Source organism: Malaya genurostris, chromosome 1 (assembly GCF_030247185.1).
Source record: "Malaya genurostris strain Urasoe2022 chromosome 1, Malgen_1.1, whole genome shotgun sequence".
NCBI lineage: Eukaryota > Metazoa > Arthropoda > Insecta > Diptera > Culicidae > Malaya > Malaya genurostris.
In genome coordinates, this window is record NC_080570.1 from 133,644,090 (window position 1) to 133,660,227 (window position 16,138).

Below are 16,138 nucleotides of genomic sequence, written 5' to 3' on the forward strand. Positions count from 1 at the left end.
TTGTTCGAGATGGGTGTGAGTAATATAAGCAAGTTCGCACTGAAGATTGATGAATGAATTAGTTACACGAATAATATGTGCAACATTGCTTTGGTGTAGATGTATCGTTTCAAATTCTAGTAGTGAAGAAGGGGATGGCTTGCACAATTTACACAATCGATGAACTGATATTCGGAAGTATGAAGGAAGCGTGCTAGTTTAATTCGTATTCACGTCATCCAGATATGTCTCTGACATTACCCACCCGTCTTTTAACGAAGGAAATCTCAAATAAGTCAATTCACGAACCCCTGCTTAGTTTTTACAATGGAAATGAAATAAAAACGAACAAAAGTGTCTCTGTGCCATCGTAAATATTTTTATAAGCATTTTCTTATAACTCAAATCTTCTAACGTAAATACGTTTTACTTGTGGAAGATTCCGCCATCGGTACTATTTTTGATGAAAACACGATATTTTAAACTTGCGCGCCTGGTACACACACATGGACATTTCGTGATCTCAAAATAGTTTCTCGACACTCGTCCCCGCCCAGCCTCGGTTCAATAATCGGTTTTCACAGTGATTGGTTATCTTTTCTTCATGAGAAAGGCGAAAATCATCTTACTAAAATACTGAGAAATCAAAAACACAACTCATACTCGTAAAGCGTACTGACTGATTAACGATCAACGCCAAACTGATCTTTTAGCAGGAACAAAAAAAAAAACAAACCATGCAATTACTGACGTAGTTGCAGTATTGTACTGTACTACAGCGAAGGTCTGTCAAGATCAAGATTTTTTGTTTGCGAACGACAACCAACACGATTCCTATCGAAACACACAAGCGCGCACCTTATTATTACTTACCTGAGCGTTTCGCTAGAAAATGTACTATCAACAAACAATAAATATAGTTTCACAAACCAGAAGCTAGACCTTAAACTTCCGATCTGATAATTAATTTATGTTAATCGTGGTGTGGACGTACATTGAAAACTAGTTTTCACTATTTTTTCCTCCTTCTACCTCACACAGGGCCGGCCATCAGTCAATCAATTAACCCATCCGCAAGAAGTTCTGTTTACCAACAGGCGACCAGAGGCGACACGGCTTTGACTTTGATTTTGTTCGTCACAATTTAGTATTCCTTCCGTGTACGGTGGTTCTCGTCGAGCAGAGGTACGATCCATAGGAACCACGGTGAGATCCACCCTAACCCCGATTAGCAGTAGCAGTAAAATTTAAAACTTCGATCCAGTCAACTATTAATAAGGCGTTAATTCGTAGCGCTCTGCACCACCATAGATAGGCTATTAGATGGCTATCGCGTGGATACGCACTTAGCGGAACTGACCGAATTTCTTTGACCGAAAGCCCTCTTCGATCACACAAATACTGTTTCATAATGAACCTGAATGATAACTAGTTGGTAGGGAAAAAAAGCACAATACTCGATAGAACATTAGAATGGTTTGAAGTAAACAAATCACTTCGATCATTCATTTTTTTCGGTTCGCTAGAGTTGTATTCGATGAGCTTAGGGTGCAGTGTCTGAGGATCAAGAAGGAACAGTACGGACCGTTCAACGGTATGAGTCGGTCGATCATAGAAGTTTGCTCGTCGTGACCCAAAATAGAAAGGCAAAACAAAAATGAGTGCCATTAGTAAGCATTGGGATCAGCTTACCGCTGGGGTAGAATGTTCTACGCTAGCGCATCCCGGGAAAACCTGCCACGATCACATCCTGTTTCAACTGCGGACCACCGTCTGGGGAAACATGCAGTTTTTCATACCGGTTTCAATTCTACGATTGTTCCTGTTGGTGTACTCACGGAAATCGATTTCATGGCAAACCCTAAGACAGACCCTGTTCGAATTTGGCTGCATGGTGCTGAACGGATGGGCCGTGTCCAACAGCTGGAGTGTCTGCTTCTGTGCGTTCTACCACGGGTTCCAGCGAGTTATCAACAACTACTCCGTTTCGTTGGCAGCCCTACCAGGAACTTTGCTGATATTTTGGATGCCTCACTATGTCCAGATGAGCCATTCAAGAGGCATTTTCAATGTGGTATGTGATTTCTCAGTGGGATCGCGTGTTTTCGATAGTGATCGTTTCACCCTTTGTTTCTGTCTTGAAGTTTGTAGAATGTTGGCTCAAATCCAGGGAGCATCCTTTGATACAGTGGGCTAGAGAATCGAGAACGATAGGAACCGGAGCGTTCATGCTTATAAGTGCGTTGATTGGGTTCTTTGCGCAGCGTACGAAAGCGGTGGAATTTTGGTAAGTGATTAGCGATCGGTTGTAGGGTGATGGATACTACTGAAAAATAGTTGTTCTTGTAAATTATAACGCAAAAATTGCGTGGCTTTTCAAAAAATTTAAATTTTTCAAATCTGACTTCCGACAAAATCAGAGAGTAATTGGAAAGAAGAAACGTACAGAGCGACGATTTGTTTTTTTGTTTTTCATACAGAAATGTTGGAAAAGTGCTGTTCCATGGAACGGATATTCAGTGACAGTGCCGTGTGCAATAGTGAAATTTCTTTACGCCAATACCAGTGCCGATGGTCAGAGTGTCTTGTGAATTAGTGAATGGTGAAGTGATTTTTCCTTTAGTAATTTTTTCGAACATCTTACCATTGAACGCGTTAGTAATTCAGTCGAGAAAAGTGAGGAAAAATAAAATCCAGAGAACAAGCCGTATAATTAAATTAACAAAACTTGAAGACAGTATTAGACTATGGGCAGAAGAATCCAGTAGAAAAAAAATCGGAGGACAGTCGGAGCAGAATTCATACGGTGAAAGATTTCGCGTATCATTTCTGATTTGCTCGATTCGATTTTTTTTTATAATTGAATCGTGATGTGAGTAACGCATACAGAAAAAAAAACTTTCAAAAAAAGGTGTAAAGATGCCTTTCTCATTTTCATTTTCTCCTTTACATTACAGCAGAAATTCTTTGAAATACCACAATTTAAAAAAATTTAGAATATAGTTTTGAAGATTTCTGTTGCATAATACTAATATATTAATATACTACTTTTGAATTCAAGTTAGTGAAAATCTATTCAATCATATGTGAGAAAGTGAAGTGAGCTCCATTTTATCATATTTGATTATTAATGCCGGTACTTCCGGAACCGAAAGCTAGATATCGGCATAGTGACATTCGATTCATTGAACCATGCACTATTATGACCTACACATTTTTTTACGATTCTTTATGAGGATTTTGAAAAAAAAATGTATTGGTAGTCGGACTTTGATAATGGATTCAGTGAATCAATAATGGGACTATAAATGATTTGTTTGGGTACAGACTCTCATGGTCTGCAAGCTGAAGAAATTACCTAGCCAATATAAAGAGCAGGGTTTAAACCGAATTAAAATTGGGATATTCTTATGGTTTGAATCTAAGTTTGTCAAAATCGGTTCATCCAATATTAGTCACACACATATACGCGCACATCTACCCCCCCCCCCCCCCCCCCCTTCCACACAGTCACACACACACATTTTCACTTTTTTTTCATCTGAAAAATATAAATTTTGATGTGGCAATTACGCTATACGTAATTGAACAAAGCACGCTGCGAACGGAGCAAAGCCGCACGTACCGACCCGTACCAGTTTTGCATCGTCATTTTGAATGTTTTGACACTCATCGCCTGTTGATTTTCCGAATCAATAATACACCAGCTATTCGTTCGAAGTTTGTGATATATTTTTAAATTCCTGGTTATAAACGAATCATAGTTTTAGAATCATGAATTCAAATTCTCCATTGACTTACGTTTAGCAACTCCTTATAAACTAGATGTGAACAGTATACCGTTTTGGTTTCTACAAGCTTATTAACGCTGAGATGAGGTTAGGATGTTTAATTATCGTCGTCCTACAAAATCTATTTCAATTATCAATTACAGAAATATTTGAATGTTTTACTTTAGATTGACCATAAATTCGTATATAAGATATATATCTTAGTAACTAAATAATATTACAAATTCAATTATAAAATTCAATACCTTTTTCACGTTATCAGAATGTGGTGTTGTTTTTATATCTCTTTGCTCTGACTGTTCATCGATTAATTCCTTCTATCTTGTTTACGGTTTCTCGATCACTTCACGGTAGGGATATATTATTGATGGGTGCGCACAAACCTGAGGGGTTTAATAACATCGCCCTATAATTTCGGAACCGCAAGTCGGACCAGGATGAAATTGCACAGTATATTTAAAGACAGAGCTTTAATTTGAATCATTTCATCACTATTATCGGTGCTTTCGGAAGCGGAAACCAAAGACTAGTAGTCCCAAAGTAATTTTATATAATCACCAACTAACAAGATCTGCCAACAAGATGAATTCAGCAGTAAGTTTTATAGAAATATGCACTTCGTTTCGCTATCGCTTATGAAAAAATACTCATGAAATTGAAAATTTTCACTAATCGCTCTGTAATTCTGGAACTGGAAGTCGAATCTGAATTAACTTTTCGTGGACTGGACGCGTCTTCCCCTCTTTGTCCGGAGTACGAGGTCTGTTCAAAAAGTTCCCGGAATTTTTTAATTACGCGCGTCTGGAGAGTCCGGTGGTCAAAATTTTTTTTTATTGTGTTGGTACATATGTCCCTAATGTATGGTGAAATTTTCAGCTGTATTCATTGTTTACATTCTGTCTTGTAGCGGCTGGTGTAGACGTGTTTTTTTGAGCTCGGCGATTTTTGTTAGTTTAAACAATGGAAGAATTGAAGAGTCAAAGAATTTGTATTAAATTTTGCGTGAAAAATGACATAAAGTATAACCAAGTGTGCGAAATGTTACAGAGAGCCTACGGTGAGTCTGCTATGAAAAAAACAAGTGTTTACGAGTGGTATAAGCGTTTCCAAGATGGCCGCGAAGACGTTGAAGACGACGAACGCTCCGGTCGACCCAGCACGTCAATAATCGATGAAAATGTGGGAAAAGTGGAAAAAATGATTATGGATGATCGCCGAATCACTATTAGAGAAGTTGCTGATGAAGTTGGCATATCAGTTGGCTCATGCCATCATATTTTTTCAAATGTTTTGGGCATGAAACGAGTGGCAGCAAAATTCGTTCCAAAACTGCTGAATTTTGGTCGTGATTTTTTGGCTAAAAACAAGACTTTAATCATGCCCCAACCTCCTTATTCATCAGATATCGCTCCGTGTGATTTTTTCCTGTTCCCAAAGTTGAAGAGACCCATGAAAGGACAGCATTTTTTATCGATTGAAGAGATAAAGGCAGAATCGCTGAGAGTGCTACAGAGCATTACAAAAAGTGACTATCAGGGGTGTTTCGAAGACTGGAAAAAACGCTGGCATAAGTGTATTATATCTAGGGGGGATTACTTTGAAGGGGACCATATAGATGTAGACGAATAAATAAATATTTTTTTAGAAAAATGAGAATTCCGGGTACTTTTTGAACAGACCTCGTATGTGAACGTGGAGGAAACACCGGCGCACGTCGTCTTTGAATGCACTAGGTTCGCGGAGATACGCAGGGATATGCGCGGCGTGACAGTCGACAACATTGTCGAGGAGATGTGTCACGACGAAGACACGTGGAATGTTGTTGACAGAACAGTAACGGGGATGCTGTGCGCGCTACAGAGGAAGTGGCGCGAAGACCAGAGAGCGCCGGACAGCGATCCGGGTAGGAATGATCCACCGCCGGGTAGGAATGATCCACATGACTGAGTCGTCCGTAATATCACATATTGCAGCACAGAGCAACAGGCAGCCGCGACTGCCGACCGCTAAAGGATCAGCGAACAAGCGTCGGTTCGGGAGAACTCTCCGTCGGTGTAGTCTAAATCCTTCGCCGGGGATTAGACAAGTAGATTGTGACGTAGCCCCGGTATGGAACGTCTGGGCATCAGTGAACCGGAAGCCTTCCTCCAACCGAAATCACTGGAGCGACTCAGGCATCCTGCCGATCGATCCGTTCACTGGTATCGGAAGCGACGGTTACAGGAGAACTTCCATAGTCGGGGAATTCTTCGTCGGTGTAGGCTAGATCCATCATCGGGTATTAGCCGAGTAGTTCGCGACGTAGTCTAGTCCTGGGTCGTCGAGACGCTAGCTAACCGAGAGAGGTGGTGCTTCAGCACAGCCCCCCTGCCGAATTAATACCTTATGGTAGTCCCGGCAGGAAAAGGGGAACGATGTGAACATTCTCCTATTCGCATTGCTGTAAACAACGCGAGATGACACAGCTTTGCTGAAAAATTAAAAAGAAAAAAAGACTCGTGGATGGGTTTACTGCAGACCCATTTTAGATTTTGTAGCTTGAATCACACGATTGACTTGTAAATTTTCACATGTTCTATATAAATCTAATAACATAGAACTGATAACACCGGCAATGATATGCAGATGGCGCTTCGATCGGTTACATAGTTTAATTATGGGCGGTGAATTTGCAGTTTCTGTCGTTTGAACATCTTTCAGTTTCGCGAATCAGCATTATTCAAAGCAATAACACTTTTAAAACTTTTCACGAATCAACACGCACTTGTCACAGCTTCACTATCACTCGAAATAACTGTTTCGACCAATTAGTTTATTATAAGTTGGTAGAACACATTGAAATTAGACTTATGTCGTTTTTCATTGATTCCACTCGCTCGGTGCCAGTGTTTTGCCCTGACAGCCGATCAATGAAACGGTTTTGTAAAGTTTGGTTTGCACGCATGCTGCTCGGGAAAGAAAACGGGTGCAAAATAGTTGCCCGCGAATTGCCCCGAAAGTGCATTTTTTTCGTGCGGTGCAAATCAATGAAACACAGTGCACCTGTTTTGATTGCCCGACTGCACGAAAAGTGCACGAATCGAGCAAAACACTCCACGAGTGTTCTCAATGAAAAACGACATTAGACATCGCACAGGGTTGGCATATTCACAGATTTGTCTATAAAACCACGATTTTTCATTTATTTTGCTTAACAGATTCTGTGTCACAGTTCGTAGATTTTTAACAAGATTTTTGAATAAAGACGAAAAAGCAATATTTTGCAAAACTGATGATTTTTCGAATGTTTCATGCTGATTTTCACAGAATTATACCGAAAATATGCATTACAGATAATCAACCAATTTTTCTAGTTGAAACACAATTTTTAAAATGGCACCGCGTCGTACACACAGTGATGCCAACTCTCCCGATATAGAAATAGCCTAACATAAAAAATATAAATATACATGAACACTGATAAAAACGAGAAAAAACTTTCAATTGCCCGTGAAATTCTTCAATTGGGCAAATTTGGTTAGATGATCGCTTCTAATCTGATTTCGGGTATCCAGTTAGCTTTAGAAGTGCCAGAAATGATGGTCAGAACCTCTTATAAAACAAACTCACTTCATTTTCTCAAAGATGGCGTAATCGTTTTTAATAATCTTAGGCTTCAACATCCGGCTCTGGAATTCTAGGGTGAAGTGTGCATGAAAACCAAACCGTCATTTAGGGCGACGATGCGAAAAACGTCTGTTTGTTTTTTTAAATTTGTCTGAAAACTGTTTCAATTCATTGGTTAGAAATCATTCATAAACCATGTAGACATGTAGACTCTCTGGGGGAAGGAAGAGATTTTTGAAAAGTACACGTAGTCTCCACATATTTCGTATGTGGTGTTTTATTTTCAAAATTTTATTATTCGTTCAACTTCGTCTCCCAAACGGTTCATCTTGTAAAATCTTGTACACAAAGAGGAGGCATATCTAGAATTTGTTCAATAATTCAACTAAAACTACTTCGGATATGGAGATTGTCATACATGTAGATTTTTAACATTAAATTTATTTTAACTCTAGACTAAAGATATGGCATTCAATAGCAAATAAACATTTACAAACCTTGTTTAAGGTGATTCACTTATCGTTGTTCATTTGTTCAGTATGCAACTAAAGACACACTAGAAAACGACTAATGGAAGAAAATAACGAAAACGATAATTTGGGAAAACAGAATCCCTTCTTCGAACTTGTTAAATCGTTGTTCCAATTGAACTAGCCTAGATATGATGAAACACAACTCTGAAGGTAATCCGATTGAATAGAACTTCAGTATTTGTGATCTTATTGCGCACACAAAGTATCTAACTACTGATGCTAAATCACATTTTCAAAAACAAAGACTTGAAATTTGAAGATTCTAATTTGAATGTAGACAACTTTTAGTTGATCTGATAAAAAAAAACTAACGGCAGCAAAATAAAGGCTTTGGTATTACATTCCTTTAGTAGAATTTGGCCTTTCTGTTTCAACAGACTTCGCAATCGATTCTTATCGTATAAAAGGGACTGATTTGGCTTAAGCAGCTTATCGACGTTCCGGTTTAGCGGTTCGACGCATTGGACGCTGGTTTCACAAACCAGTTGTCGTATGTTCGAGTCCCGACCTGGAAGAGTTCTTAGTGTCAGGAGGATCGTAGCACCAGCCATGCAATGGTTCTCTACGCTATGAATCGGCTGCGAAGTCTCTCGAAACAGGAGGTCAAATTTGACCGGAGGAATGTAATCCCAAGGTTTCGCTTTTTCTTTGTGAACTAATGCACTGAGGTAAAAAACTATGACGGAATGTTACTTGTGAAATTTTTAAAAACAACACGAATAAATAACTCGTATTCCAAATTATTGCAATGTACCATGTTTTCCAACTTCACAAAAAATAACTAAAACAATTTCCAGGTTTTTTGCACCGTTAAAGAAAACGAACAACGACCAACATAACAATCCGTGCTACCATCGTAGTACCTGTCAAAACTACATTCTCGACGGTATGAAAACATGCTTCACATTCGGTATGATTCTAGAGCTTGCCCGCAAACTGATATCATCCGCTCCTAAAATTCGGCAGAATCCTGCAACATTTTTCCGGCTTTTTGCACGAATACGCTACAAGTTTGTGGCCTTCCTCACACTTTACAACGGACTGTTTCGAGTAAGTTTGTTTCGAAACACGAATAAACTATTCACAATAATGGAAATTACATGAAAATTTTCTTTCACAGTTAGTTACTTGCTTCCTAGCTCGACACCGACGAAAAGTTTCCGATTATGACAGCACCATCGCGGGCCTGATTAGCGGATTGGCATACTCACTTTCACCGAATTTCAACGTATTCGGTCTGGCAGTGACTGCCATGATTCAGGTTAGCTAAAAAAAATCTCTTTAAGAATTCCAGCTTCTCTCAATGAGTTTTTCTTATATTTCAACAGAACATTTGGAACTTCATCAGTGAAAAGTACGCTCGGCTAGATGGGATCAAATGGTTCAACCGTTTGTCATTCTCCTCGATCGTTTGGGTAATTCTTGCGAATTATAACATGTACAGCAGAGCCTACTATCCGTACGCGATGTCCAAATACGCACTGAAATTTACCGACGTGTGTTCCAATTCACAGTAGGTGTTTTTTTGTTTGTTTGTTTTCCATTAAGATACTTCGATTTCAGGCGTTTTATATTTTTTTTTGCAGATCTCGGACAGCTTCGGAGTGTCTAGCCAAGTTGTTTCTAGTGACCAACTGAGAAGAATATGCTTCATTTGTTTACTCGTTTTAAGTTGAAATAAGTATTTGTGATAATAGGTTAATGGGTTTCAAAGGCATAGGAAAGATACCAGATGGGGCAGACTGTGTAAAACTGTGACAATGAATTAATGTAAAAGGAGTTAATGTCCTGCTAGAATCATGAAGGTATTAGTCATAAAAGTAACAGTATATGATAGTAAGCGCAGTTCACTTTGCGAGAAAAGTGGTATTTGCATAATATTGAATAAAATGAAGATTTCGTGAAAAATGAATATTAAATCTTTTTCAACTTCGATCGCTCCATTAAGCATTTAATTGTACGGCGGATGGTATTTCCTAACTACTTTAGAATTTTTGCGAAAGAGTAGGAACTTACCAGAAAAAACTTGTAGTAGGTAATGTTAGGAATATAACCGCTAGTTTGACGTATGACTGCTGTCGACTTTAAATATGCACATTTATTTTGGTGCATTGTTCTACTAATAAATTTTCCTTTTCAAGTAAAATCTCATACTTTGTGAAATGCTTTGGATTATGAAAAGAACCGAAGGTTAACATTTCTCCAACTTTCAGCACAGTTGAAATATTTTTCACGAGTAAAATTCCGAACAAATCGGTTGGCTCTCGTTTGGTGAACGGCGCTCAAAGTAAATCTACCACATGCTTGTGTGCCATTTCCTACCCATGAAGTTGGACGTCGTATGTATATGAGGCAATCCAATTAACTCTTTGCTTGATTCTATGTAGAGACACTGAAAATGGTTTGGAACTAAATGATTTGGTCGTAATTGCGGATTATAACATTGTCACAACTATTAGAAACTGTCGATTTGTATATGTATTCTCTCCGTTGTGTTCATACTTTGATGAATTTTCTGCACTTGTTTGAAGTGAAAGCCGCACTGCGAACGGAGCGAACAATGCACATAGTAGATCAAAAGTTCAAAAGAGCGGTTCTAACGTCTTCAACAATACCAACGTGTAGAATTTAAAGGTTGAGTTGTTGTTTCATTTCAGATTATCATTTTTCATTTTCCGGGCCGATTTAATGTATTTTTTTCTGTAACTCGCACGTAAACGACCTGCAGCTAAATTATGTAATCGAGGGATTCATTTCAGGCTCTCATAAGGTGGTAATTTTCTACGATATTGATATACCGTATGCTTGCTTTATTTGCATTCGTTTGGTGCGAATTTCGCCCAGCAAAAAGAGCACAACCTATTGAATTATTCTAGATTTGCACTAAACTGATGATTTGCAAAGAAAGTAATCTTAATAGTTCTTTAGATAACACTTAGAGCCATTAGAACGGCTGATTTTGTATAATGTTCTCCATTGTTGTCAACTTTTCGTTCCCTTTTCCTCCAATGCAAACGACCAGAAGTTAGATGATGCAATCACTTTTGTTTGAAGCGAAACTCACACTTCGAATGTCCAACATCAGATATGGCTGAACCGATTTCGTTCATCTAACATTCAAATAAAAGGTCTTAAGGTCCTATATAAACTGCTCGTTTTTTAATCAGATCCGACTTCCGGTTCAGGATATACAAGGTGATTAGTGTAAAAATTTCACATAAATTTATCGGATTTATCGGGTTCACAGATTTTGAGAGTCGACGACCAAATAAACTTATTTCAGTTTTACCGGTATTCGTTTTTCGTTCCCGGAAGGTACTCAAAAATTTTATTTGGAACGCACCACGATAATTCTAAGATGGCTACACTGATTTTCAAAAAATTTGAATCTAATGAAACGGTTAACAATCCATTAGGCGAATTTAACTGATTTCGGCTACACCGATTTCCGAACTCCGTTTCCGAATGTATTGGGAATAGCTAAAGCTGAAGCTAAATAAGGCCAAAACGAATTAAATAAACAAACACTCAAATTAGAATTAACTTATGGTCCCATACAAAATTGAAGAATTTTTTCCGATTCCGACTTCCAATTTTGAAATCACAGAGTGATGAGTATTTAAAGCTCAAGCCGTTATAGAAGATGACGATACCAAAAAAATCTTCAAAAATGGGCTCGTTATTCGTCATACTAATTCATGGACATACGAATTATTTTTAGTTATGCTGGTCTTTGAATACCGTTTCTGGAAGTACCATAAATAATGACAAAAACTTTAAAGAGGAATTCACTTCCACATCTCATGGAATGCTCAACCGATTGTCAAACGTTTAGATTGAAAGGAATAATGTATAGTTCCAGAATTTTGATAATATAATCATAAAAATAATTTCATGAGATTAGTATTCACGCGAAAAACACCGAAGTTTAATTTTCTATGAATATTTATATCTGTAATCCAGCAACTTGGATTCGACTCAATCTGTATAAATGACTGATTTTGAATTCACCAAAATATTACAATTTTGACATATCTCGGTTAATTTTTCAAAAGGGCGTATAAGCATGTGACAGTTTCTCTTTGTTTACTTTCTCTTCTATTAATTACCACGTTTCCACGTTTATCACTCAACTCTTTGCATGAAATGATACCCGAAACTTTCGATTTTCAAACAGAATAGTGCTATCAAAGAAAATATTTTTAATCACATCACAATAATCGATAGAGAGAGTGATTAAAGAGAAACTGTCACTTGCTTATACGACCTTTTGAAAAACTATTGCATTTCCGTTTTTGAGTCGACTTTCGTTGCCTTTGGTAAACAAGCAAGCGATGCCAATGCACAGAGGGGGAAAATTTAGAAGGACCACACGAATTACAAGTTTAGCTAATAACATAAAACCGAAGTAGGGGAGACCGGGGCTAGTTGGCCGAGTTTTGGTTTCCGAATTTCTGAATTCATTCTGGTTAGACTTTTTGATAAACTGCTTACGCTGTTTTATGGATACATTTTTTGAGCACATTTGTGATTTTTTGTGTTACTGTAGAAACATCAGGGAACAATCAAATGCGAAAAAAATCGGCCAACTAACCCCAGGACCGAGGTAGGTTGGCCGAATATGATGAAATAAGTGAAATACATCAAATGCATAAATGGAAAACGTTTATTAGTGGAAACAAGTCAGTGCACATCAAAAATTATTTTAGATTTGGTAGGTTTGTATAACCTGTTTAAAGCTCTCGCTGCTTTTTTGCTCCGCTAGCGTATGCGTACGCTTGCTTTCATTTTTTTTTCATTCTCTAATGCTGCTCTTATCGGTGAATCTGTCAAAATTTGGGTTGATCGACGTTTACGACCTTGTTGTTTCTTCGAATCAGCTCGCGTGCATTCGCCTTGGGAAGAGGTCTTTCGTCTTCAGGAAACACTGCATCTCCAAAAAAAACCTATGTTATGCTGGGTTTGATCGATCTGTTACAAATCCTGCCAGGAACTCCTCAAGAGGAAAAATCCAGGATTGAAGGGGCGCACACCAGAGACTCTGAAACCACAGGAGTATTAAAATAATATGCAACTGTTTCAATAATCTTTTCGGACAACGTTTTGCCCATCGTGGACTTTCGTTGATACATCCTCATTTTCTGCGCAAATCAATCTGAAAATGATATTTTAAAAAGTGTAGCAAAAAACGCTGTATTATACGTTTTCTAGATTTGACATTTTACACTATATGGTATTTTGATATATTTTCCTTATTATGAAGTTTTAAATTTTGTATCTAGCGTCGGTAGCCAGACCGACCTTCGGAGAAAAGCCAGTTACTTACACTCCTTTTGCGTTTAATAGTCCAGAATAAAAAAGGGACGAGTCGTCTTCGTTAGCGACCGGCTTACTAAGATAGCTCAATTGGAATCATGAGAGGAGAGAAAAAAAAGCGAGAGAGATACAAATATCACTCCTCATATGAAAACCGTAATAGCTCGTAGTAAGTAATATGTATGAGGGAATAATAATACCGAGCTAATAGTAATGTACAACACTTATAGTCATCAATATTAGCGTAACATCTAAGTTCACTCAAAAAAAAGTTAACATTTCACGAATGCACTAAATTTACAACTCGGCCAGCCAACCACGCACAAAACTCTGCCAATTACCCCATTGGATGTTTCCGAGAACAATCACGATTTACACTAACAGAAATAAGAGAAAACTAGCATTTCATAGGGTTCTGAATGTCCTTTCCAGCGGTGCAATGTTTTCGGAATTCGGATGATCATTGGTTCGCGTTACGCATATTGCTGTTCAAAAACCTGAAATTTACTCAAAAGCGCAGAAAAAAGAATTAATGGGTTCCTGTACAAACGACAACATAAAAACACCTGAAATTACGTCGGTACATGGGTGGCCTAATACTCTATCAAACTCACCACAGATGACGCATTTCCGCATAATAGCCTTTTCATAAAAGCCACTCGGCCCCGGTCACCCCTACTTGTACAAGATCGAAAAGATTACTTCTGATGTAGAAAAGTCTACCAAATCTATTGCATATAGTTTTAATGACAACAGCAAACTCGCTATACCGTTTTACCCCATTTCTTATCTAATATTCAGTTAAAATATGACCTACAATCCAAAGGCAAATCCAATACGATCTATCAATATTGATTCATATTACCTACAAAACAATGGCAATGACAGTACTAGCCTGTTTAATCCGTTTTACCCCAATTTATTTCATAAATCGTTTCATTGGTTAAACTTTATTTTGCATTCCGGAAGGAGATTAATTGCGGTTAACCCAAGTAGCACGTTAAGTTGCTGTCCTGTATTTTTCTACAGATTGTTCAATTTATCAAATCATTTTATATTACTATTGTAGTAACTGATGTGTTATGGAAAGAGCGCAATTTTTCTGTGTAGTGCAACATATCTTTAAGTGCTTCCGTTGTCACGAACATTTATTCACAATTATTGTGCAACTGATACAAAAACTCATGCATCAATCCTATTACAAATGCTGCAATTAAATCAGCGAAAAAACAATTGTGAAACTCATGGGAACTACCATGTAATGTAAACAAGAATTGAATTGATGTTTACAAAAACATAGCAAACATAATTTCTAATGAATAAGTTTCACATTTGATTTTCCATACAACTGTTCGTTACACAAACATGGAACTTTAAAAATATTCTGCACATAAATAAATGGTAATACTATAAAGTGTAGAATTGATCTTTTATGTTTTAGAAAATAGATAATCTACAACGAACTGCATTTTTATGGTGAAACATGTCTTCGTACGCCTGAAATTTTCAAGCGCCTATGAATGTACGTGTTTTGATGTTGACAATAACAATCTATACTTTTCAATGAATATGACCGGGATAGTGTTTAAAAAATGTAAAAGAAAGCTATTAAACATTCATACACCTTTTCAGATGACTTTAATCATATTGATGTTTGTTTTTTCTTCAATATTTTCCAATATGGAATCAAAGGTAACAGCGTGTTGAAAAGAAAATGGTTCACCCAACGTAATTATTTATTTAACCTAAATAAAAAGAAATATAAACATTTAAATATTCAAAAGAGAAATTTTTGTTTTTATTTTTATCAAACTAGTTGACTAAAACAACAATACAGTATAGTCATTTATCTTAGTAAACCCGACATTTGTGATACGCACTGTAGGTGTTATTTTGGTAAGCCCATGTGCTTTAGTTGCAAAAACAAGTTGCTCAAGCGGTAATATATAACTATAAGAGTAACTATGATGAACTTAATTTTTCGATCAATATCTTTGAAAAGTGTTGTCAGGCCTGTTCATTTCTTTCGCGAGATGAAAACTGAACACAAATTATCTGATTGATTTTTATTTTATGATAATATTCTTATGTCGCCAAGTTTTGCGTTCATTTCAAGCAGATAAAACTAATACAACTTATTTGCAAGTTTCGAATTGTTTTTTCGAAAACTGAAGAAAACTGCCCACACTGACCTGAAATTTCACGAGGGAGCCAAGACTATGCGGACTCGCCAGCAAAATAGTTTTTACTGCGAGGTTTTCAACTCGGCTTATCATTTTTTGCCTTGCGGAGAGCATAATTTCACTATTTTCTTCTTCACAAGAGATATACAGCCATTTCGGCATATATTGAGTCCGATGCAATTATGACAGTTATTTGGAAAATTTTTGATGAGTTGAAAAATTGTTTTAGTTACTTCATTTTTACATGACGATGTGAAAATTTTTATAGAGCTTCTATAACTACTAGTGCAACGTGGGCAAGTTACTGATTTGCTGCATAATTGTTTTAGATGTACTTAAAATTGTTCTATAGTGATTTTTTTCGGTAGTATTGTAAAACTTGACAGTGATAAGTTGCACAACCGATTTTAATATATTTAAAAATCTTTCTGAACATATCTAATATAGAAAAGCAATTGTAGAACCTCTTGAAATTTCAATAAGTTACATCTGATACTTGGGAAGTTTTGTTTCACTCCTAGTCACATTCAAACCTTTTTCCATATCTGGAGCGAAATCTTAAGCTTCAGTTGAAGGATGAATTGCGATAAAACGATATAACAATATTCGTGCGGTCATTGAAATTATTTGTAATCCTATTTTTAGGTCTTTCTTCGTAATATCAATCGATTTTAATCAACCGCAATTAGCCTCCTATCGGAATGCGAAAAAAAACTTCACCCAAAGATAC

General features: G+C 37.2%; 1 protein-coding gene across 1 annotated transcript; it reads left to right on the top strand.

Moving 5' to 3' along the window:
• The first annotated feature begins 1,550 nt into the window (after nt 1-1,550).
• On the top strand, nt 1,551-9,817 carry LOC131425820 (uncharacterized). Its single transcript, XM_058588026.1, has 6 exons — nt 1,551-2,053; nt 2,124-2,266; nt 8,707-8,959; nt 9,030-9,170; nt 9,238-9,422; nt 9,496-9,817. Exons 1-6 carry the CDS (start codon nt 1,637-1,639, stop codon nt 9,545-9,547), a joined length of 1,191 nt encoding a protein of 396 aa, XP_058444009.1. The 5' UTR covers nt 1,551-1,636; the 3' UTR covers nt 9,548-9,817.
• Nucleotides 9,818-16,138: the final 6,321 nt, after the last annotated feature.

Coding starts and splice junctions, on each gene's coding strand:
- LOC131425820 (XM_058588026.1), top strand. CDS start 1,637: ATGAGTGCCATTAGTAAGCATTGGGATCAGCTTACCGCTGGGGTAGAA. Junction 2,267..8,706: donor ACGAAAGCGGTGGAATTTTG/GTAAGTGATTAG, acceptor AACAATTTCCAG/GTTTTTTGCACCGTTAAAGA. Junction 9,423..9,495: donor GACGTGTGTTCCAATTCACA/GTAGGTGTTTTT, acceptor TTTTTTTTGCAG/ATCTCGGACAGCTTCGGAGT.